This window comes from Tyto alba, unplaced genomic scaffold (genome assembly GCF_018691265.1).
Source record: "Tyto alba isolate M040663 unplaced genomic scaffold, T.alba_DEE_v4.0 Super-Scaffold_18, whole genome shotgun sequence".
NCBI classification, from domain to species: Eukaryota; Metazoa; Chordata; class Aves; order Strigiformes; family Tytonidae; genus Tyto; species Tyto alba.
The window spans coordinates 14,880,793-14,906,372 of record NW_024881280.1 but is presented as its reverse complement, the minus strand read 5'-3'; the positions used below and the strand labels follow the sequence as shown (position 1 = coordinate 14,906,372).

The 25,580-nt window shown below is 37.2% G+C and overlaps 1 protein-coding gene across 1 annotated transcript in view; it reads left to right on the top strand.

The window, feature by feature from the left end:
- The window catches only part of SPRED1 (sprouty related EVH1 domain containing 1), a 60,851-nt gene that overhangs the window by 12,121 nt on the left and 23,150 nt on the right, over positions 1-25,580 (top strand). Inside the window, exon 2 of the mRNA XM_032984712.2 lies at positions 22,924-23,098. Coding sequence (XP_032840603.1) covers positions 22,924-23,098 — 175 coding nt within the window. The remainder of the gene's footprint in view (positions 1-22,923; positions 23,099-25,580) is intronic.

The window sequence follows — 25,580 nt, the reverse complement described above, 5'->3', positions numbered from 1 at the left end:
GATCTAGACTGTATTTGGTGAGAGGATTTTTTTTTTTTTGCAGTTTTGGTATTCCTCAGCTGAAAAAAATACTCATTTATTTTGTCTATATAATAAAATGGTGTATTTAATTCCTGAACAATGCAGTCTTAACAGTTAAATTGAAGGATGCTCTTCAAGCCATTATCATTAACCAAGAAAACTGGTTTGGTTGTATCATGTTTTCAATAGGATACAACTTCTGTTCTCTTTCTTTACACTGAAAAATTGTGTCCTCCAAAGGACTATTTTTGCTTTCCTCTGCAATGAGTTCTTATTATAGCTCAGCAAATAATTTTGTGAGCAATTGATTCTGTTTGATTTTGGGACATATCCTTTGGCAATAGCAATGCTGGTTCAAAAGTAGGAAGTTCCCTTGGTCTAGCCCTTTCTTCATGTATTATTCCAGTAGATCACAAGAATCGCAGGTTGATACTTCTGAAGGTTTAAATAGCCAGACAGTAGTTGTATGCCTTTAACTTCCATAGAGAGCAGGATTAGAAATTGCTCTAATATCTGGCAACGGAAATAGGGAAGATTATGTATTACTTCTGTCTGTCGTTTTTTTAAGGTTTGTTTTTTCCTAATGATAAAACTTCTGTTCATTCATCTTCAGTCTCTTGAGATCCATTATATACCATTTTCTTCACAAAGGAAAATGTTTTCTATGTGATTTATTCATTTCAATATGTAGCCTTGCAGCAGCAGTTGTCCAATCTGGTGGTTGAGACTGCTATTAAGTGAAGTTCCAAGATCCACAAGAATTAAGTTGAATTCAGTAATAATGATAATACTTGGGATTGCATGAAGTTATCTCTCTGTACCTCTGAAGGTCTGGAAGCTGATGCGCATTTGTAAAACTATGCAGAAAAAGGAATTTATGAGCAAATCTTCATGTTTTTAAGGGATGTAAATACAAACTTTTTAAATGTCCCCTTTTCCAAAGGGTATGAAGTTTTGTAGTGGTATAACTGATTTGTGCTATGGGTGGGTTTGTTTTAGTAGGTTTTGATTGACTATTTACATAATTTGAAATACTTAACTTTTCAGAATGGGTTTGTGGGTTTGTGGGTTGGTTTTTTTTTTTTTTTTTTGTCTCTAGATCCTTTCTGTCAACGTGTGAAGTATTTCAGAATAAGCTAAAGCTGAATAAGTACACAAGTCATTTAAAATAGAAATAAAAAGAATTCCATTAATGCCTTACTCTTTACCAACACTGACAAATCCAGTTTCACTAAATAAATAGCACTGGTGCTGTCATTTTGACACACAAAATAACTTTGTCTCTATGTAGTTAATAGCCACCTCTTAAAGCATCTAAAGCAAATTTACAGTTGAGATCAGTTAATGAGGGAGAGTGGGAGTAAATTTATTTAAAATCCACTGAACTTAACTGCTCACTTGTTTGCTTTTTAATGGTAAAGCAAATCTGGTTTGAAATGGTTTGGGGAAGGTTTTGTGTCAAGGCAGGTGATGGTTCAGAACTACTTGAAAACTACAGAGGGGTCAGGGACAGTTTCTCCTTTCTGGGAGATCGGAAATCTTCCTTTGAAAATGCTCAAGAAACTTGATAACTGAGATACTGAAGATCTTTAGACATGCAATTAATATCTGCACATAGTGTTCCAAGGACATCACAAATTAATAATGATTTAGTACTATATTTTATTATACTAAGTTGTTAATGCTGCTGTAACCTTAAGATATTAATGTTTTACATAAGAATTGCCATAAAGGATCTGGCAAAAATTCTTGTTGATATATTTTCACTGACTTTTCCGCTTGCTATATAATTTGTTAAGTTCCATATGCATCTGTTTCTTCATCAGGAAGTTTGAGCTGAAGTACATTATTTGCTTCTTGATTCTTTGGTGGAAAACTTTACCATGTGGTTGTTTGGTAGGACTTCATTTTAGATTAGCAGCAATTTAGTTTTGGATGGCTCATCTGTTCTCAATACAAGTGTTGTATTTTCAGGCATTCAGAAATTGAAGCAAACTAAAATTGCTATGCCAGATTATTTAGTTTTAATCTTTTGGTATAGTTTGCTGTTCAAGTTTGCGTGCTAGAACTTGAAATAAGTATCTAAATAGAGTATTTCAGAGCATTGTGTACTCCATGGGTATTTCTCTTCTTGAAATAGTTTGTCTCACAGGAACTGTGTGAATAAGGTGATCGATAATATGGCAAGCATGATGTTCTAGGGAAAAACGTAGCAATTCAGTTTTGTTAGGAAATGCACTGAATTTATGGTTATGTCAGTGTCAGCTGCTTGCTTTCTGATGCTAAAGCGGTGTTTTAGCAGAGGAAGAAAGGGAATCGGGAGGTGCTGGTGCTTTTGGACTTTGGCCTTGAACAAGGATCTCACGAAGTGGGGAGGGGATTGCCTGTGTCACCTTCCTTCAGTCTCCATTCGGTCAGGGCTGGGTCATTAATACTTGGAAACTGCCTTTTTTTTTAAAAAAAAAAAAAAAGATGCTTCTTTACACTAGATACATCCAAGGTGCAAACAAAGAATTTATTGATTACGAGTTAGGTAAATACTTCAAAATTTGTCTGTGTGTTCCATTTACTTGTAGGCCTGTCTGTCATTTTTGTATACAAAACAAAATATGCTTAATAGAAATCAACTGAATGCAAAGAATTTCTAACTGGATATTTGGGACAAGGCAATACAAACTGTAAATGTGAAAACATATGGGTTTGAGAGAGCTGCTGAGTATTTTAAATTACTTTTATCCCCTCATTGCTGTTAGTGTTGTTGTACTTTTTGTAGACAATTTCTTAGAAGTACATTAGACCAGGGCTGTTCTTGCTGCATGCAATGCTTTCTCAGCTGTGAAATCTTGATGATGTATCATCATTCTTCTTTTTTCAGGGTGGGATTAGGGAGATGAAGGTATCAAATGAAAATAAGGCTGGGGGGGTGGGTGGAAGGGCAAAAGTAAACCTGCTGTAAGAGCTACCTATGTCTACAAAATATATTCCTTTCCCCTTATTAGAGCCGGGCCTTCTGCCAAGACAGATCTGCTGTTCCAGCTGGGGCTCGCAGAAGCAGTAGTGACTGCAGGAGGTGATATATACCATTCTTTTAGTTCTCAGTGGCATTGACAGTTACCAAAGTTCCCTTTCTTTGCTGAAGTTTATCCTTGCTAGAAGTTAAAATGAAAGGCAATGGAGACAGTAAGACAATGCAGAAAAGATAAAGACGACTGACAAGGAGAGAAATCTAAGGCCTAGTTTTAGGTATGCATTTAAAAGTCAATTAGGCAAACTACTGGTATTAAGTTTCTAAAATTATTTCAGATGTCTGTCTTGCTATTTGAAAGCTCTTCTTGTAGCAGATTTTTAAGCGTTTTCATTGAAGTATAGTACAGTGAACATTAGAGTCCTTTATTAAGACTGCTTCTCATATTGAGTTATTGCCCTGCCACCCAGTGCATTGGGTTCTGGAAAAATACCTAGTAAGCTCCACAGCCTAACTGATGTACTGTTTGGGAGTGTTGGAAGCTATAGATGGTTTGTATAAGAATTGCTTCCAGTCCTACCAGTGGTATCCATGATACTAGTAAGAAAGCATTTCTAGGCAATTTTTATCAGCTTCACTTGTTAGCTTTCTTGCTACTTTTAAAGAATGCCCAAACACTATTCTGAAACTTTAAAGGAAATGCAAAGAGAAGTTTAAATGTCTCTGTGGGCTATGCAGCTGCCACTCTTTATATGAAGAATGACAGGCTTCACCAGAATGCCTGGTTCTTAAGGCAGGAGACCATGATGCTGAAACACATTAGAGCAATGTTATTTATATTCTGCCAAAAGCAATTATCCTGCAAGACTTATAAATATGTGTTAGCTTTTATGTGTGTGATAAACTCTACAGACTTCCACAGAGATCTGTAGGTCTACTCAAAGTGATATATTTAAATTTTTGCAGGACTGAAGCCCAAGTGCTTGCATAAAAAGATGTTTCTAGTTGCCGGCATATGCTGATTATTCAGTAGTGTGGCAGAAGTGCTTCTTTGGGATTGGTCTGTTACAATTAGGTTTGCTGTTATGCCAAGGTAAAGAGTTTTTAAAGAAACCTGTTTTGATCCACCAGTATGTATTTCCAACAACTTCTAAGCTCCCAAGGGCTCTTATCTATCCAAGAACCCTATTTTTAATTTCTGTGAATCCTTTACTTTTCCTCCCCATGAAGATTTATTACTCCTTAAAAGTATCTTCAGTTAGCTACTTTAAGCCCTAGAAGTGGCCTTGTTCTGTGCTGTATATTTTCGTCACCCTGTGACAGAAAATGAGCTCCACTGTTCAAGGGGAAAGGCCTGTGCTTTGGATCTTGGCTACCAACTAGAGCAGCTTTTCTGTTCGCCCCACAGCTGCTGTTAATGTTTCATTCTGCAACTGCTAGAGGATGGGCAAGTAACCATCCTCATATGAGACAAAAATATAACTCCATTAGTCAGCTGGCGTGGGTTGCTGAAGCAGAAATGCAGGCAGTACTTTCTCCTGGTGGAGAAAAATCCATCACATCCTATTAAAGTTGCCATTAGCTGACTATGGGGGAATGTACATTTCCTGAATCCACGATTGCCTGTTCTCCTTACTTTGATGGCTGTCTACTTTAAAACTTGTAATTTAGTCATAACTATTATAAGATCATGTTACATCTCTGGGGTTAAATCTATTTGACATACAACCTGTCTGAGAAAAGCCCTTAAGAAATAATGGTGCTTGACACTAACTGAACCTTAAATTATTGTGGTGTGAATTAGAGAACCTTGTTCCTAAAGAGGTTCTATGAGCTTTCTGAAATCTGTATCACCCTGTAGGACTTCTAAGATTTAGTATTTTAGCTCATTGCTGATAAAAATGAGATTTTGAAGTTCCTTTCACAGGTGGGTGGGTGTATTTGGGGTTTTGTGATTTTTTTTTTTTTTTTTTTTGTTGGTTGGTTTCCTCACAGCTGTCTTCTGAAGGTTGAAAATGCGACAGGCTAGTGGCATCTTTGACATCCTCTTGCTAGTGTTCATTGTAAGGTTTAAGTGAGGAGGAGTTATAACCCTTCAACTTTTTCACACTAACATTTGAACTTTTGAGATTTTTGGATGTTTTATCTTCATAACATGCAATTATGACATACAGCAGAACTGAGAAAATACAAAGATGCTGCCTTTTCATAGATGCTTATCAATGAAAAGAAAATTGTTTTTCTGATGTTGTTCTGGAACTGGCAATTTTTAGTCATGTCTAGAGCAGTGTTTCAGTAAAGGATGATGTTTTCTCTCTAAGGCAAACACAGATGTGGTCAGGCTTCTTAGTTTAGTGCTTAGAGATTTTGTTAAAAATCTCTTGGCTACCTCATTCCTTATTTCTTTACTTGCTCATGTTTTGGTTTGGGTTTTTTTGTGGGTTGTTTTGTTTGTTGTTGGTTTGGGTTTTTTTTTGTGAACTGTGGAGAGAAATGTTCATATCTCTCAATTTGAGAGGGATGAATATTTAACCTTAACATGAGGAGTGAATGGTTCTTTACAATAACACTTCTGGTATTAGTATATCAGATGTCATGGATCTGTGACTGCAGATCACAGGTGCATTAACACTCATAAATTTAAGGCAGAATATTATTCAGTCTTATCCTGTGTGGCCCTTGTCTGTCTCCACATGGTGTACAATATTAAAGTTGAAGTAATGCAGTGACAAACTGTGTTCTAGTTTATGTTTTAATATAGGCAGATCCTGAATATATCTCCAGCTAGTTGGCAGTTGTCTGTCTCTGGTGTTTTTTGTGTCTCTTTAGGGCAGGTAATTAGCAGTGCCTTATGCTGCTTTTTCTTTGCTCCCTTCTCCGTCTCATGTAGTTGCTTCTTGTTATTCTCAGTAAGGTACCTGTATTAGTAAAGAGCTTCAGAACATAGTAGTGAACAGTAAAGTTAAAATAAGAAAACAAAATTGCTCTGTTATACAAACATAATTCAGTTACATACTTAATGACTTTACTAGTTGAATAAAACTAAAAAGTAAAAAATTACGCAGCTCCAGCTGAGGGTGCTATTTTCTGTCACGTCAGTCCCTTGCATGTTCACATAAGTCATGTTCCCTAAAACATAGTACGGAAATGTACAAAATTTTGTCTAGTATTTTACACAACAACTTGGTTGCTGGGCTAAAAGCTGTTGTAAAATGCTATTATTATTATTTTGTAAGATTGAAAATACTGTCTCTGTAAAAATCTGTTTTAACTTTCCAGAAAACGAAACGAGCAAGATCCTATTCCAGTGTATTTGATCAGACAATCCCAGTTTTACCGAGGAGCTAAACAGAACTCCACGTATCCAAAGGTTGGGCCCTTGTGAGAAACTTATCCGCTCTTTGCTGAGAGTGAGTAGCGGAATTTCTCCTGAGGTGCTGTGTCTGGGGGTTGTTTTCCTATTGGATTTTTGCACTTTGGTGTTCAATAAAACTTTAATGTTTTCCCCTCATGAAAGGAAAATCCATCTCCACTACGTTTCTGGTTGGCCTGCCTCTGCCTGGCAGCTTCCAGGCAGCTACAGAGGTTTCTTTTCAGCTTTCAACCTTTCTCCTCTTCTATGAGTAGGCTCATCCTCTGCATGCACTGCTCATTAAACAGGCACTGTTTTTCCTTCGGTACAGTAATTTTCTTTATGTCAGAGCCTTCCTGCATGCTGAATAATGCATCCACATCTTTGTTTTTTTTCCGGACTACTCAAAGTTGCATGTAGGGAGCTGGCTAGTTTTGTGTAGGGCAGAGAGAGAAGCTGGAGCACGCTGTAAATGCTCATGTGAGTATCGGCAGGGCTGCTCTTATCCTTGAAGCAACATTTTCTGTAGTTCCTACTTGTTACTTTAATATATTGACAGAATTTAGCAACTGGTCTCTGTGCACAAGAAGATGTGAACACTGGTATCTGTCGGCTTTCTCTCTTACCTGGATCTCTTTGGACTGGGTTGGTAGGGAGCTTGTTTTGCCTCTTAGAATTGAAAGAGATTGCCATATGGTCTGGTATAGTTCATGTACACAACTGTGATCCAGTAGAGGAAAGGCAAACTCCCAACCCCCCTACTGCTGTTTCAGAAAGGAACAGACAGGAGGAAGTAGGAGTGAGAACAGATTTCTGGATAGATTGGTAGGCAGCGGGGTGAATTCTTAGCACTTCCCACCAGAAGTTTATTCTAATAGGCATTGGGTTTTAACTGTGTAGCTGCTGTTTGGGGAGCTGGAACATGAGGATCAAGAGTAAATGCATAAATAGACTTACACGGCTAATGTCAAATTAGAATGATAAAAGTATTTATTTCATATCTGAAACAAGTCTGTGATGCTCTTAGCCTCTAGTTGTTGGAAGTTAATCATGGCTTGATTTTTTTGCTATTGATTTGTATTTTTTGTCAAACTTTAAGTACAAGTGAATGGAAGCACTACTGGCTATATCTGGAAAACACTACTGTAGCAGTATCCTGACTGAATAAGACTCCTGAGATTCACACCTGGTGGTGGAAGTGTGTGTGTAATACATCTGGAGTGATTTAAATATGTCAAATACAACAGAAAATTTTTCCTGGTTTCTGGGTCTCTTAAAGCAAAGGGGTATTTTTGTCTATGTGTTCCCATACTGTAGAGGAGGAACAAATGGCTACATTATTGCTCTTCAGTTTCAGACTGATTTAACCCAGAGTTAAAGCAGTAAACAAAACAACCAAACAAAAAAAAGCAATCTATTTAGAATTAAAATTTGCATATGGACTAGAGAACAACTTTTTTTATTTTCCTGCATTAAAGATTAATTTATATATAAATGCCCTTCCTACCCCCGCACGAATAGTTTAGATGAATAATTGTGTAAATCTGCATTTCTGATGATGAAGTGTAGTTCTGGGCTGCCACCGAAAGGGATAATTTGTGTTCACCTACACAGCCTTGGCCTTAGATCTAGGGGGTACATGACTGCAGGCAATTTGGGGCACTGATCTATCAGAACAAACTTTTGAGGATGATAGATTTTTCTGTTTTGGTTGCACAACCAGCTTGCTTCACAGTTGCATACTGGTTTGAGTTAACATGAAGGAAGTTGCAGAATTATGCCCTAAGTCTGGAGGAGAAGAATGAGGTGGGGATTCAGGCTGGATTTAGGTGAGTAGGTTTAGTTGCGTTCCCATTATCCCACAAAATCAAATAATTTTTGCTGCAGACCTACAGATGCTGAATCACTGGTAGAACTCTACATGTATGACTGTTTAGACATCTCCTATGAATAAAACCTTGCGATTAATAACGAGCTCACAAAATGAAAGATCTATGTAGCATTTGGGTGCTATACTTAGTATACTGTACTTCTATCATATAAGTGTTCAACGGAGCATCGCCCTTTAATTTGTCTCGTGGCAATGCATTGTCTGTGTCAAAATGCTTGCACAAGTGTAATCTGGAAGCTGTTTTTCTTCTGAGTGTCAGTGTACTGGAACCCAGTGTTTAAAGCTTGAAATTCATGAATTTAGCATTTCCTTGCATTCTTAACAAATACTGAATAACCTTCTGTAAATAATGATCCTTATTAAAGGATGAATAGCAGCAAAGCTTTGAAGGGTTTTCATGTATTTTTTTTTTCTTCTTCCTCTGTTCAAGAGGGGAGATTTGTATTTCCTCTTCCTTATGTGCTTGGCATAATAATGCAGGAGCACACACTTAAAAAAAAAAAAAAAGTGGTAACAAGCAACAGTGGTTCATGATGCCAATACTGCAGTTTGGAAAATGTGTTGTACCAGTAAATTGACTAGTCTCAATTAAAATTTAACTACGTGTAATGGAGACTCTTTAACGGTGTAGTCACTTCATTGATTTTTGTTATTCTTTAAAATGAATAAATGTTTTCTAGCAGAAAAGGTTAAGTTGTCAAATTAATTTTTCTAGGTTGTTCTTAAAGGCTACTTTTCTATTTTAAAACTTTTTTTGGGTGATATTTCCTTGCATATTGGTGACTCTGCATCAATGAAGATGAGCTGATGAATCACTTCAGACAAATCACATTTGTTTGGTATATATTAAACTTCTTCCAAATAGAGGTTGCTATAACTCCTTTCCAATAAAAAAATTCAGACTGAGTACTGTTAACCCTTGCTGAGTCTTATTACAGTTTGCATTCAGACTTCCAAATTCATACAGTTGGCCTACAATCTTTAGTGTGACTGTACTATAGAATTGCTGTTTTATGAGTATAAAAGTTTAGCCAGGTGTGCTATATGAATGTTTCAGTCTGCATCTATGTTGAAAATACTAGGTTTTATATGGATTAATGATGTCAAAATTAAAAGCTACATGCAGGTTACATGTGCTTATAATTGATTCTCATCTTGTGATGTATTTTCAGTTGTATTTCTTGAAAATTGTGGTTTCTCTGCATCTCAGTTTTCACCACATTGTGGGATAAACTTTTTGCAGTGTTCAGAATATCCGTTTTCTTTGTTACCAGAGTTAATCCCCTTGCATTTTCTGGAATCAAGAGGGCTTTCCCTTTGTATATTCGGTCATTAAATAAAGGAAATTCAGTTTGTTTTGTTAGCATGTAAACTGGGCTTTACTTAAATACAAAGAGGGCCAAAACCTCTCACAGTAGGAATTTAGAGAAAGGAAATGTACATTTCTTGGGAGGAAGAAAGCTATTCATACCTTTTGTTAACATTTGGTGCTCATCATTCCACACTCATGAAGCCAAAAAAAGAGGAAAATTTTAAACGTAAGTTATGTTGATGCTGCAGAAAGAGATCAAATGTGCGAAACTTCGTGACTTAAATACTAGATTCTGATACTGCTAGTTGTGGCTTAATCTCAAAATACGTATATAATGTAGAGAAGCATTCAAGCTCCAACTGAGCTGCAGTGTGATTGACCTCTTGTTTTCCCAATCCCTACAGATTTAACTGAATGAGAGTTTGCAACAGTTGCTGATGGTGAAGCAAACACTGATAGTTCAGACACTGCTCTGGAACTTGTGAAGTATCCTATCTACAGAACCACTTTGAGCAGTTATGAGATAGCCTTGTGACCAAAATCAGTAATTTACTGGTTAAGGTTGGATAATTGCACTGGATTGAAGTTAACCTTTCTTCCGGATTACTCTTGGTTCACATCAGCTTCCCAGTGTTGATCACTGCAAAGTTGAAGAAGGGGTAGAGAAAGTGTATGGCAGGAATAAATGATCAGGGCAAGAGAGGGATGGAGAGAGCTTCTGGCAATAGTGCCAGATCATATTACTTTAAAGTGCTTATAACAATAAAGGTAGTGCAGGTATGAAAGTTGCCTTGGACTTGTTAGTAGAAGATAGGGTAGGACTGTCAGTAGTTTTGTATTCGTTCACCAATCTCCATTACAGGACCTCCTGAAATCAGGCTGTAGAAAGTAGTTACAGGAAAGATAAGAAGAAATTTGATTGTTGTGCATTTGCATCTGTCTCTGATTACTTACTGTGGAAATGCTTCTTAGAACCTTTCTTCCCACTCCTCCATGATCCCTAGCAGTTTTCCACCTGTGTTACTTAAAACTATTAATATGATATAGATGCAATACAATAGCTTGTATTTGCTGGAAAATACTTAATCCATACACAGTTAAAAATTAAAAATTTCAGTGGTTTACTATGATTTTTTTTTTTATTGGAACCAATCTAACCAAATTTTTACTAGTTTAGATTTAGCTACAAGACTTTATACCTCCCTTTTAATGCAGAACAAAATCAGTGTATTATAGAAAGCCATAGCATAAGAATTGCATGCTGAACAGTGATATGCTATGTGATTATGCTTCTCTCATACAGTTAAAACCAAATGCTTTGTGTCTGTGCTGTACACATTGACGAAGGGCACTTAGTTTTTCCTTATGTGTCTGCTTCTTGTTTGGGAAAAGGAGATGCTGTTTCTTCTCTTTCTCCTATTCCTCTTCCCCCTGTCTGTTTTTTCTCTTTTTTTTTTTTTTTTTTTTTTTAAATGTTATTTACTTGGTAGGGAAGAATTTATACAAGCTGTATTCTCCCACCCCCACCCCCCCACCAATCTTTTCATGTTTACTGACTTTTGAAACATCTATTACTTAATTTTTGTTACTTGAGTTCTGGCATTTTTAGCTCCCCTTTCTTCCCCTTAAATAACTCTTGGGCAATCTTTTTTTTGTGCTTTCTAAAGAAACAGCTGTATCAGCTGTTTTTTAAACATCAGCTTTTTATGTGGAATAGTCAATATTGGTTTCTAACTCGGGTCTTTTGTGAAAATGCTTCAAATAGATGGTTGTGTTGAGTATTGGTCACACACCATTTCCCAGTCAACATATGGGTGAAGTCATCAGGTAGTTAAAATTGCAGAGTGACTGTTCTAGAATCCTTTGACTCAATCACTTCTCTCTTGATTTTTCTTTTAGTCAGTAAGTTTTTAACAACAATAAGTCTTTAATAACAATGGGAGGAATGGATAAAAATTACAGGCAAATTAATTCTGTCTAGGAATTACTATATGACTTGGGAATATTCTTTCTTCCCTTAAAAGCAATAACTTTTTGGTGTTTGAGCAATGAAATTCAAGAAGCAGAGCCCTCAAAAACATTATCATACATCCTGTATGTAAACCTCATACATGATGAATGCATTCCCAATGTTGGGTTGTGAACAAAGTCTATAAAATTTTTTCAGATGAACTTTTATGATACAGAAGCACTTTAGGCTTAAATTCCTAAAGAAAATTTTGGCTCAAAAGTTAGAGATTATTTGTTAGCGTCACTGAAGTTGCTTGTAATATGTTATTGGTCTTTTGACCTCACTTTTCAGGATGCATAATAAAATGCTGATGGCTTTTCTTTAGCTAGCAAATCAGTTAATGACTTCTCCTGGTTTCTTGGGATTATTTGGACAGTCTCATTGCAGATAAAAGTACTCAAAATTAATTGTTATTTATAATAAGGGAAAATTATGTCTATTTCTTACTGTTTTAATAGTAGATGCTGTGCTTGGGATGTGAATAGAGAAGGTCCTTCTATTGCTGGAATAAGAGCAAAAGTCCAAAACAAAACACATAGGTACAAAAGAAATGGCCTGATTTAGATTCCTCTTTCTTGAGTTTTGATCTTCACCATCTACATCTGTTTGTCCATTCCACCATTTTAATTTCTCCTTATATTTGTTGAATATATAATGTTGTCTTCTGTCTCTCTAAGCAGAAAAAATTAATTTTCTGCTTGTATTTCTTCAGTTATGCAGTCAGGTTTCACTTCCAGTGGTGTTAAATACAAGAACACGAATACTTGTAGAATGGCTTAGTATCTCATTGACTTAGTAAAACTTTTCAATTTTATACTTTATAATATATTTTATAAACTATTATACAATATTTTGTATAATAGGAGTGGCAAATAGCCACTTAAACCATTTTTAGGATGGCTAGCAATCTGTTTTGTCTGGTGCAACCCAGGTGTCAGGGCTGCACCAGAAAAATCTGCCTAGTTGTTCCTATGTGGCATTTTTGTCTCATAGACTGACTGGAGCAGAAGGACCTTTCTTTTACTCCTTGCTTGGATTATACTGTCTGAAAACTGTTGTGAGCTTGCATTGTGCTTTGTTGCACTTGCTTTCTTGTTACTCTTATATTTTGTGTAGTTTGACGTAGCTATCTATCTCCAGCACCCTTTTCAGAACTTCCTCCTTATTGTGAAGTCCACTCCAGACCCAAAACTTCTAATGGTATTAATGGTTTTGAAAAGTCCAAAGAGGAAGCAACGAGATATAATCATAACACTAAATCATCTTGTGATCTCAACATTGTAACCTTTTGTTTAGGACTTTGTTGTTGACAAAACAAGGAAAATGTAGCTGGTGGGTCCCTCTTCAGTTGCTGAATAGACACTCTGCAATTTTAACTACCTGATGACTTCACCCAGTGATTATTGTAGGAGTTCTCATGACTAGCTATCATTTAGGAAGTGTGAATGTATTCTTACTTTGTTTTGTTACATATTGGGAGAGGGGGAAATGCTCGTATACTTTTTATTCTTTTTCTGTGCTGTTGGTTACAAGTTTCTAAACTTCTCTTCTGTAACAGCAGCAAATAATACAATTTAATTATCTTCCCTTTGAACTGAGAGGCTTTTCAGTGTGCTATTTTGCTGTGTTGTGTTCATGTATGACCCATGTATTCATTACGTACAGCTCTTTGTAGAAACTTGTGAAAAGTACTACTTTAGCAGTAGTTGAAGTGGGGACTGTAGTTACACAAGGCTTAGTTACACTTTTTGATGCACTATTAACTTGCCTATGTTCTCTGACCTTAGGACTTGTGAATGACTTATTTCTATGCTTGAGACTGCTGGCTAGGATGCTAATTACTAGTGGGATTTTCATATGTAGATCATACAGTCATATACTGGCTATGTAAGCCACATTGCTCAAGCTGATATATTGCAAATATGAAGGGCATACCATTAAAAACATTTTGTATAATCTTGTTAATATTTTGTTTCTTCTCTTTTGATGGATTTTTGTAATAGAAGTCTTTGCATTTATCTTTCACTTGTCTGTCTGTTTCTTTCCTCTATCCCAAATATTCGTGGTTTGTTAAAACTACAGAAAGACTGATTCAGTGTGGTGCTGCATAGCAGGGGAATTGTAACTTCCTTTCAGGCACTGAGCATAGACCTTTAAAATAGATCTGTAAGTTCACAAGCTATCTTCCTTAAGGCTTGTTGAGATTTTCTTTTTTACTCTGATTTTGGTGCTATTTGTTAAGTACTTTGCAGTTTGGCTTGTAGGCTTCTAGTTTTGTTTGTGTGGACATTTACGATTTGTCCATTTGTTTGTGTTTGAAAAATCCTTTTGGATGTTTGTTTTCTACTTAGTATGTTAAAAAGAGCAATTTAGCATTGGGGATTTTCCTAGAATATAATTTACTTTGCAAGATCACTTTCATATGAGCAGGTTAAGGTCCTTGACAAGCCATGTCAACATAGATGTTGAGACAAGCTTTAGATTTAACAATATAAACAAATGACGCTACAGTTTTAATTCACATAGTTTTAAAACACTGTTTCTTATACAGCATTCATTAGCAATCTCACAGCTCAGCAAGACAGTTAAAGGAAGATTATTTTTATAAGTGTGGATATGCTTTATTTGGTTTCAGGTTCTGTTCCTCTCCTGTGCAGGCTGAGTGGGAAATGCATGCTAGGAATGATCTGGACCTTTTATAAATTTGTTTTAATGTGACAAGATTAAAACTTAAATTTTGTGGTTGCCTACCAAAAATCAAGTGTTGCTTGAGGTAAGCTCAGTGGGACTGATGCTTTTTCATTCCATAAATGTATTGCAAAAAGATTAAGAGTATGTAGCAGCTCACCAGCTAAGCTCTGCATACTGTATACCAACATGCACTTGGGTCTTTATTGAATTACGCTTGTTACAGATGGTCCTTGTCTCAGAGTGTATAGCCCAGGACAAGCTGAAAGAAATTCAGACACAGTAAACACAAAATCTGAGACAATGTTTTCTGGTGTATTAGAGAAAGTATCACAGGGTCTGCTTCGTTTGACCTTTATTTTTTGCTAAATAAGTTTTTAGGTGTGTTAGGAGGAGAGCAAGAGCTTTTTGGACATATGTGAAGCACTATTCTTAAATGTAAGAAGCTGTGGAATAAAAAGCACACAGGTGCTTGTTTGAAAATTACATATTCAGCACAGCCTGTCATACCTTCTTAGAGTTGCTAAAATTGTTCATAAGGAATCTTATTATGGCCTTCTTTCAGTGTATTAGTTACCTTCATCTTATTTTAGTGGTCCAGAACTTTATTACAAAATGAGTTGTTGATTAATGCATTCACATCTCCTGTTAATAGGGTCTCCAGAGTTCTGCCATCCTTAATTTTGATGTCTAGATGACTAATAGCTTTGGCTATGCGGGTGGTATAATTGTACTTGCATACTTGAGTGAAACTCAGGGACTTTGTGAGTATGTAAGACTGGAGGAAAATAGCCCCGAGAGAAGAGAGAATTCTGACCTGTACAGATATAACTGTTATCTGAAAAACTTTCCTTAAATTATGTATCTTAAACTGTAGTAATCATTGCTATTCCAAGGAATATAAAAGACACAACTGAATCTGTAAACTTAATTTAAAAAGAAAAAAAAAATTTTCTAGACTGGATGGATGTTGTCTGATGACATTTACTGGAAGTGTCAAGTTGTCTTAGTTTCAGTGAAATCTGCCTTAGGCTACAAACTTGTGCTTATCCTACGTTTGCTGAAGTGCTGGAGAAAATTAAAAGCTTGTCTTCCAATGTTTCCTTAGGTGTTCCTCAGTTTTTGCAAGTTTGGAAAGCAATGGTAACTTTTCTTATCTAAACAATTCTTATTTGTGAGCTTTTTCATCTTTATCTACCTGTTTCCATGGTAAGCAAGTCACAATTAATACATGGCATCAGTACCCAATAGCTTGATTGCTACTTGATAAGAAACAAATAGTGATTTCACAAAATTAGAAGAGGTACAAACAGTTCTGTGCTATAAGTGGAGTGAAGAGATCCCTCTGGATCTTCAGAAATTCTGAGGTAAGGAAGAAGAAGAAAAAACTATGAAAACGTACAGATAGGGGAAGCTGGGCTGGGATGAAGAGTGGGTATTTCTGGAGTTCTTGGCTGTTAGCTTAAAAAATGAGGCTAATTTAGGGTTTTCTGGAGGGAGCTCATTAAACAAGTAAGTTTGTTTGCACGTTTTGTTTGTTTGTGCATTTGATATCAGATCCAATTTTCTAAGTAATGTGCCTTGACTGGACAGTGTCACAGAATTCATACTATTATGAAAATTTAGGACTCCAGAAGGCAGTTTCTTTAAAAGACGTGGAACCCAAGTATGTGTCATGGTCTTCTTTAATCTGCTGAAATACTACTTCATTTAACCAATCCTTATGGATTACATGCAGAAGTAATAGAAACTAGCTATAATTATTAAACAGGAGGAGGTGCTGGGGAGCCAGAGCTAAAATGTTTTTCGTTAAAAGGTCAAATATCTACTTTGTGTGGAATTTTCATGGTTTTCAGATCTTTTTAACAGCTTCTCTGTTCTTCATGTGCTCTTATGCTTTGCAAAAGCTCTTGTGGAAGTAGCCATTCTCCCTTTTTAATTCTTCCTCAGTTAATTTCCATGGTCACAAACCTTAAGTTGTCTGTATTCAAATAGGAATGTGGTTCTAATGCTACTATCTTAATTTTTTTTTTTTTTTTTTCTTTCTGATGTTGTGTCCAAGAGAACACTTCATAACACTAGTATACTGTTTTGACAGGTTCCTGTTCTGGATATTTATTCATTTGTGTCTCTTTTCCCTTTTGATTTGTAGGTTCACTGTCAAACACGTTGTTTTACAAGCCCTTCCTGCTAATTAAGTATTTTTGGCTCTCTCAGGATACCAGTTATCCCCTCTTCATGTAATAAAGTTGCCCACATAGCTTTTTTCTTCTGCAATTTAGGGTTCAAGTCATTTTGCTTGATAGTTTGGGTTTCTGTAAGTAGATTTTTATCTTGTTTATTTGTTTGTTTGAGCAGGTATGTCCCATTCAGTGTTTTTGGCAGAGTCTAAAGCTCTTCAGTAAACCAATGTGGGTACCAGCATCTTAAATGTTAACAGCATTTGTCTGTAGTTCCTCCTGGAAATTCATGTCTTCTGCTTGCTCAGCTCCTCAGCAAAGTAAATTTTCTAGGCATAGTAGCCATGCATGGTTGCTGTACCTCCTGCCTTTACTGTGATGGATACCTTTTGCCTCTCTCTTAAAGGAGAAAATCTGCAAAGTTTTGCCTTTTACCAGCATAATAGTTTGGTGTATATTCTGATTTGCTGGTATAATTTTGGGAGGAGAAACATAACAGTCATGTGAGGCAGAGCCTTATATAGTGGTTGTTATTATGACAAAAAATACATATGCATCAGTTTCCTTTTCATAAAAACTAATACGATACACTGTCATATGTTTTCTTGATGTAAATTATGTCGTCTTTAGTACTTGTGCTATATTTGCATCTTCTTCTGTTGTAGATAAGTCATTAATGTTTTGTGCTAGTAGCAGTCATTCTCTAAACCTTAGTAACAAAGGGCTTTATATCATCAGCAATGTACCAATATGTTCATGTGATACTGGTGAAATTATTTTTTTCTAAATTGAGTCAATACTCAACAAATGTTATCTGCAATTAAAATAGACTTTAACTCAGTGGTCTGGTGTTACCTTTTGGTACTCTGGGCATGCATGTATTCATGAGCACTTCTCTAGCTGGGAATCATAAAATCTTCTGCTAAGCTGTTTGGATAATAAGAACCATAAAAAGCCAAGTGTGGTTCATGTATGCTCTTGGGGTGAGGCTACAAACACGTAAGCATATTGCACCAGAAGTTGGAGGGGTTAAAGTACATGTGTAAAGTGCCAGTCAAAGGTGAAGAGCCTTAATCCATGAGCAGGTCACATTTGAAGACCAGCCTGGAGCTGTTACTTGTGTGCTAGCAAAGATAGTGTAATTTCATATCAGAGTGTGTCACGATTTTTCAGGATGCCTTTTTTTTTTTTTTTTTTTTTGACTTAGCCTTGTCAGAAGTGTTTAAATAGCAGTTGAGCACAGTGACAAGTCTAACTTCAAAGCATCATGAATTCTCATAAATGAACCCATATTAGTTATAGTTGCAAAGTTGTATTTTATTGAAATTGCTGTGCTTTGAAGTACAATATTAAATAAAAGAATCACAGAATAACTGGGTTGGAGGAGACCTCTGGAGGTGACTTTGTCCACCCCTCCTGTTCTAGGAGAGCCACCTAACCACCCAAAGCAGGTTACCCGGGGCTGTGTCTTGGTGGCTTTTGAACATTTCCAAAGATGGAGACTCCACAACTTCTCTGGGCAACCTGTGCTGGTGCTCAGGCACCTTCACAGTGAAAAAGTGGTTCCTGATGTTCAAATGGAACTTCCTGTTTGAGTTTGTGCCAGCTGCCCCTGGTCCTGTCACTGGGCACCACTGAGAAGGGCCTGGCTCCATCCTCTTTGCACCTTCCCTTCAGATATTAGTATTAGTGTTGATAAGATACCCATGAGTCTTCACCAGGATAAACAGTCCCAGTTCTCTCAGCCTTCCCTCATATGACAGATACTCCAGTCCCTTAATTATCTCGGGGGCCCTTCGCTGGACTCCTGCAGCAGCTCCCCATCTCTGTTGTGCCCGGGAGCCCAGCGCTGGACCCAGCACTCCAGGTGTGCCCCCACCAGTGCTGAGCAGAGGGGCAGGGTCACCTCCCTCGACCTGCTGGCAGCATTTCTCCTAGCACAGCCCCGGACACCGCTGGTCGCCTTTGTCTCAAGGGGCATGTTGCTGGCTCGTGTTCAACTTGGTGTCCACCTGAAACCCGAGGTTCTTTCTGCAAATCCGCTTTCCATCTTTGAAAGAAACCATAATGCTAAATACTTTTACTGAAGCAAAGAGGGTCAGTTTCTTGTATGGTACAGATTGTAATTTCACTCGAAGATCTGGGTTTCTTGATGGTGATGGTAGTAGCTTCATAGTACTAAAGAACAATTTGCAGTTGCAGTTCAATTGGCTTAACAAACATTTCTGGGATCGCTGTTACTATTTTTCATTCCTATATTAGAATAGAAATGTGCAAAATGAAATACAAATAAAAGAATGATAATGCTTAATATGGATCTAGGAGAGGGAAGATTTACATACTTCTGAAACTGGGTTAAAATAAACACAATGCAACAGGATAGCTGCTTTTTTTTTTTTTTTTCCTCCTTCAACATCTCTTCCTCTTTTTCTCTGGGAAGCATATTTTGGCAGAAAATTCTTAACCTTCATTCTCTTTTGGATTGCTAATGGAAGAAAAGATGAATGTTGTAATAACATTTCATATCTTTCATTTGCTTGATATTACACATAATAAATATCTAAAATTTATCAAAATAATTTATTTTTTACAAAAATAGCCAGAGTGATGAAATTACAGTTGTCTTTCTTTCCCCAGCCACCAAAGGCAGGATTGTTCATTAGTTGTTGAGCTGAAGTCCCAGCCTGTTGAGGTCAGTGGAGTGCTTCCTGGGCTTAAACAACGGTTTGGTCATCCAGGTCATAAGTCAGTTTGGGCCCAAGAGCATTACAACGATACAAACACACAGCTTTTGGAGGGAGGAGAGGGCTTTTAAAACCTGTGGTCAGATTTTAATGCTTGTTGCTCTTAAAATAAAGTTGACTGCAGGCAAGGACTATAAGTCTTACATCCTTCCTGTCCACTTACAGTTTGTACCCCTTGGTTTCTGCCGCCTAATGCTTTCTCCGGTTTCTTAGTTCACCCCACTCCAGCTTTTGATTGTGGTACAAGAATCATCTTTCTTTGCTAATATTTTTAGAACAAAACTTTACAAAATATGCTAGGCTATCTTAAAATTGCTTCAGGTTTAATAGGTATACCACTCAGACACATGCTGCTCTCTTCAGTAGGTCTTAACTACTAGGGGAAAATGACACTGTAGAGAACCTTTTTTTTTTCCTTTCTTTTTCTTTTATGCTTCATCCCCATTTATAACTCACTGTAATCACGTAATATTGTACTCTCATCTTCTTACCTGAGGCCCTCAGCTGTTAGAGAGAAGATCTGTACCATAGTTGTTAGGAATTGATCTTGGATCCTGGTGTGGTTGTTCCCAGGCTTTGCTGGTGCTCAGCGCTGCCTCTTGGGAAGCAGCATGCTCCTATGGGCAGAATCCCATTTGGCTTTTCCTGTAAACCTTGCTCCGCCTCAAGAGTTTCCAGTGGCCACAACCAAAACCAGGTGGTCCCAGGAAAGGTCGGATGTGATGCAGTAGGTTTGGGCCTGCTGGTGCAATGCAGCTCTTCATGCTACTTTTCACATGCTTGTGGTAGCTCCAAGTAAAAGGTTTCATAAGAGCAATGCTCCACTGATTGCCCTGTTTGTTTGGGTTTCTTTTGTTTAGTTATTCCTGATAGAGCTGCCAAACGTGCAAGAGTAGGTAAAAATGTTAGGCTGTAGGGGTGGTGCCGGAAAACACTGGAGCCGTGTCTGCCCTTGTTCCCACAGCTAAGCCACACTGGCAGTTGAGCAATTTGTTCCAAAACTCCCCAGAGTAGATGAGGCTATGACGCTTAGAGATACAAGACATCTGGGTGGTCTCAGTAGCACCAGTGGTGTGACAGGCAGATGCTGGTTTGTTTACAGAGGATTCTGGAAATGGAAATCACTCTTAAGTCCCGCTGCTGCTTTGTGGCTAGTTGCAAACCAGCTTATATTGTTACTAAAAATAGCTGTCATTACCAATTGTGAGTTCCTTTAAAATATAAAAAATTATATTAAAAAACAAACAACAACACAAAACCAAGCAATCTCTTCTTAGTCTTTGTCATTGTTGCAAGTACAGTAATGATTTGTTCAGTTAATTTATAGGGTAGCTGTCTGGAAAACCTGTTTTGTTTCAATTTAAGAGGTTACTCATTAAATATTACCTGTTGGGGAATTTATTTTGGCTGTTGCACTAATGCAGTGGATTTGACAGTAGTTTCTAAAATATTGGAAAGGATGAATGTTCTTTAAAACAGCTCAGAAAATACGGAAGCAAAACACAAGATTGTTATCTAGACCAAACTAGGCGTCTCAGTATAGGAAAGAGGGGAAGAACCCAACACTGACAGAAAACTTTCGGCAAATGGAAGTAGTTAAGCTATTGAGGTATGATATGTATCCTTCATCTTTGCTTCTCCATAGCAATTCTTGAAAAGCAAATGGATGTGGAATGTAAACTTTAATTAAAAATAAACAAATCTGTTGTAGTTCAAGTTTTCTCATGCAGCCTAACTGAAGTTCTGTGATATCCCTGAATGATGCTTAACTGAACTCTTGCTGCAGTCTGCTGGTATACAAAAGAAAGCTCTAATATACAGGTTTACAACCAAATTTATAGAATGAATAAATCTGTGGAGAATAGCAAAGAGAGTGTGTAGGTTTAACCAGTTGGAACATCCTGTTTCTTACTGTTTCAGAGGAAAGTCCTGGTGTCCTCAGTTTCTGTCAGAAGAGGGTCTTCACCTGGGAGAAATGAGATAGCTACCTGTGTCTGAAGTGTACAACTACAGTCTGAATTTATCTCTGAGTGAAACACAGTGATAGAGATCAATGAGTGATTCAACTTTCAGTAATATTATTAAGAATCCAGATATAGCCATTTTTATTTGCAGATATTAGAATTGATAGAAGCATGCAATAAAAGATTGGATTTTTCTTGATTATATTTGTCTGCTGTGTGGGATGAGTTACTAAAAGATGTTGGTACAGAAATGGTGAGAAACATTAACTGAACTGTCATTTAACTATGAGGTTTAGGGGGAGGAAGAGGCTGGTTTTTTGCTCGGAGGGTGCAAACAAAGTCTCTATAAACAAATTCATTTGCCTATAAGCTAAAATTGGGTAATGTTCTTTTATTTCCCCTTTTGCAAACCATTATGTATTTAAGCTTCAGATGCTTGCAGCAGAATTCTTTTACATATATATATATATATATATATATAAGTGAATCATATGTGTGAATCATATGTGTGTGTGAGAACGTAATATATTAATTACGCAAAAAAGCCTACCTTCAGTTATTTTGGGACATTTTGGGGGAAAAAAAATAAAGCAGTGATGATTTTAAAATACAAGAGTTTGGTGAATGGTTATATCACAATTTTGTACAGAAGGAACGACTTCGTCATATTCTAATATTTCCTGTTCAGTCCTTAAATTTGACATCACTGGTGCTAACTGGCATAAGTACTTAAACCCTCAATCGGAAATATATTACAAAAGATATTATGAAGCTTATTTCTTTTAAAGTGTTGGAATGTTAATTTGTGGACATTCGTGCAGTAAACAGTACTTTGTCGGATCTTATAACATCATTGGTAAACCATGGGGTTTTCCAACAGCAAATCATTTTTCTGCTGAATTCATTTGCTACTGAATTTCCAGCAGCAAATTCATAACCAAAACTGTGTCATGTAATTGAAAATAAATAAATAAAAGCTGAGAGAGAGAGAGAGATATCACCAAAAACTCTTTGAGACTCTGAAAAAGGAATTTGGCTTTTAAGTAATGAAGTGATAACCATTTGTTTATTTTATGAAAATGCTAAATGATGGAAAAAGCTGTTGAATTGTAAAATGCAAGTGATTTTCCACACACTGCGAATACAGGAGAGAACCAGCTAGTAGGCACTGCAAATATTAGGTTTTAAGTAGCTGTAACTGGTTCTGTTGTCGAACCCCACAGCATGTGTGTCCTGACCTACCCTTGCAAAGGACTGGTTGTGTGCGTGGGGAGGAGGGAGGGAGGGACGAAGGGAAGCGGGATTTCTGGCTAGAAGCCTGTTCTTGTTTAGATTTCAGTGGCAGAAGGCCTGACCTCTTTCTGCTCTCTTGTTCTCCTTTCTGTGCAATTTCATGGTGGCTGACTGGCTTCATGATTAGTCTAAAATAAACCGAGAGTTGATTCTTAGTTTCTTCCCACCCCTGGCCCTCTCTGTCTAGATCACTGACTGTAAGGTTCTTAGAAGAATATCAGTTTTGACTCTGAGGAACTATATTGTGTGGTTAAGTTTTTTTACAAGGAATCACATGTAAGCTCCAAAAAGTCCTAATGAAGGCATAAAAGTACAGAGGAACATTTTTTGAGGGTCTTCCTAGACTGGTTTCTACTAGGTGACTGTTATGGAAAGACTAAACCTCCGCAATGTTAATTATCATGATCTTGGTTGTGGGTTTGTTGTTTTGTTTTGTTTTTTAACTAGACTTAGCTGGTTTGCATTTATAGAAAACTAATTACTTCTTTTGCATCTCTTCCAGTAATAGTTATGCACGAGTGCGAGCTGTGGTGATGACCCGGGATGACTCAAGTGGTGGATGGTTACCACTTGGAGGGGGTGGACTAAGCTGTGTCACAGTCTTCAAAGTCATTCCCCAGGAAGAGAATAGCTGTGCTGATTTTCTTATCCATGGAGAACGACTCAGGGATAAAACGGTAACAATTTACTTCCGTTTAATGTTCCTATTAAAACTACATAGGACCTAAGAATAGATGTTTGCTTGTTGTTGCTTGTAGACTAGAAAATTTATAGTCTCAGTCTAATGCTGTTTCTTAGACTGATGTTGATAACCATATCAATGATTATATACCTAAAGAGCCAATTATTTGTTTTAGGTGTAATACCATGCATTTCTAGAATTAAGCACATTGATCTTTTAGAAACTTTAAGACATATTTTTTTTTTCATTGCAGATTCCCATGCATTTTGGGAAATGTTTTACTACTCAGGTTTTTTCCAATGGAGAGTTAAAGCTGAACCTCCTTGTTAATCTGTTTATACATCAATGATACTGTGTTTAATAGGAGTGTTGGGAAATTAGATAACTTGTTAAAAACACAAAGTCTGAAGGAGTTCCTCAGTAAGGATTCAGTTAGTTGTCTATGATAAAAAGTAGCCATTTTACATGTAAACAGCTTTTGTATTGGAAGAAGCCGTGAAGCTGGCATGTCCAAGAGCTGATCTGGTTTGATGAACATATAGACAGTATTCATTTATCAGATACATTAAATAAAATACCACTAATAAACTTGTCTTAAATAGCCTCACAAAAGCAAAACCGGTGTAGGATCTCAGCCATTTCTACATGCAGACCTGTGGAGGACGAAGTTGTCTAAGGAAGGCTTGCTTGCTTACTGGTGTGCCAGATAGGTTTCTGAAGTGGGGGTGGTGCCTTACTGTGGAAACAAAGAGAAGCGGGGAAAGCACAAAACCTCCATCTTAATGACTTTTATCAAGAACTTACTCTTTTCTGCCAATAATTTATGACTCCTGTGTAAGCTTAAAAGGTAGAATTGCTTCTTGTACCATACCACTGTTTCTTTCTCAGGCATACAGTTTCTCCCTTGAGGCAGGACTGCTGAGTTTTCTGCCTTGGCTGTGACTGTTGTAGGAAGAGAGCATATAAATAGAAATTATGCTGACTCAGTTGTTTCAGCGAGGCGTAGTGCTATTAGCAGAGTACCCTGTGTTCTCACACAGCTATGTGCACCTGCAGTTCCTTCCTCACTTTGCAGTAGTTCCCTTTAGAACTTTTTTTAGCCTTATTGAGGCTGGCTTTGAGGAGCTTAATTGCATTTAGAGATGCTTGACAATTTTCTCTTAATTCTTAATACTTTCGACATTCACATCTTGTCTTCAGAATCTGAGGGTAATGAAACGCTCAGAACTGAAGGCTGGTTTAACATTTTTCCCTCATGCATATGAAAATGTCGCAGTCATCGGCGTCCTGATCTGTTTGTGCTTGCTCTCCTGCTTCCACTGGGCAAGCCTTGTTTTGTTTCCACTCCTGGTAGACGGCTTTAAATGTCCCTGCTCCTCTTCCTGTCCAGAATCGAGCTCATGTTAGTCTGAATATATTTTCCAAACCTTTATTGTCCTGAACAGGTTTGTTTTGCTTTGTTTTGGGGTTTTTTGTGTGTCTCATCCTGTGTCCATCTCTCCCCACCTTGCTGCCCCCAAATAGGACCTACTAGTCTGTCAGGGCAGATTTTGATCTTACTGCAGTTTTAGGAAGCTGCTGTTGGAAGTCAGCCCCTCAAAAACACAGGATAAAAGATGGAAGAAATGCAGCTAAGAAGAACATCTATCCAGTGTATACTGAACAAAGCTCAGGGATCTGAAAAATACACGTTTAGGCTGTGGGGAAGAATACTGTAGAGCCAGCGATGCTTTGGTAATGGAGTTGAAGGGAGTTATGTATGCACGTATCTCCTCAGACTTCAAATAATGCAATTATAAGCAACAGCTAAACCGTAATGAATTAACAACAAAGTTGCACAGTATGCAGCAAGACCCCTGTTGACATAAAAGAAAGAAGATCCTACACCACGGAATGTGAGGAGATTGTTAGGTCATGACGCTTCTTTTCAGAAGGACCATAGCAGGGACTGGACGAGAAGTTCTGTTGGACAGGAATCCATCCGGTCACTGACTCGCAGACTCTTCTGATCCTTATGCTTTCAATATAGTTAATGGGTTTACATTTGTTCTTGTGGATTTACTGTCCAAGCACAATTTTTAACTTTTTCTTTAATGAAGCCAAACGATTGGGTTTTTTAATCCAAATAGAACTGAGAGGTGACTATTATATTTCATAATACAAAGAAAAGACTAAGAAAAACAACACCAAGAAGTTGAAATGTAATTGTCTGTTCCAACTGAAGGAGTGGAGAAGGCTGTGTTCTCAGAGGCAACCCTGAAAAGGACTGTTGAAGATTACTTCAGTGGCATAAAATGCTATTTTTTATTTTTTCTTTAAAAATAGAAGTGGAAGCTGTTACGGATTTATTGTGTTTGTTATTGAGTAGGGACCAACTATGTTGATCATCTTCTGATTTTGATTAAGAGTTATACTAAATCTGCTGTTTCTGTACTCCAGCATCACTCCAGTTTCGTTTTAGAATGGCCTCAGTAAGT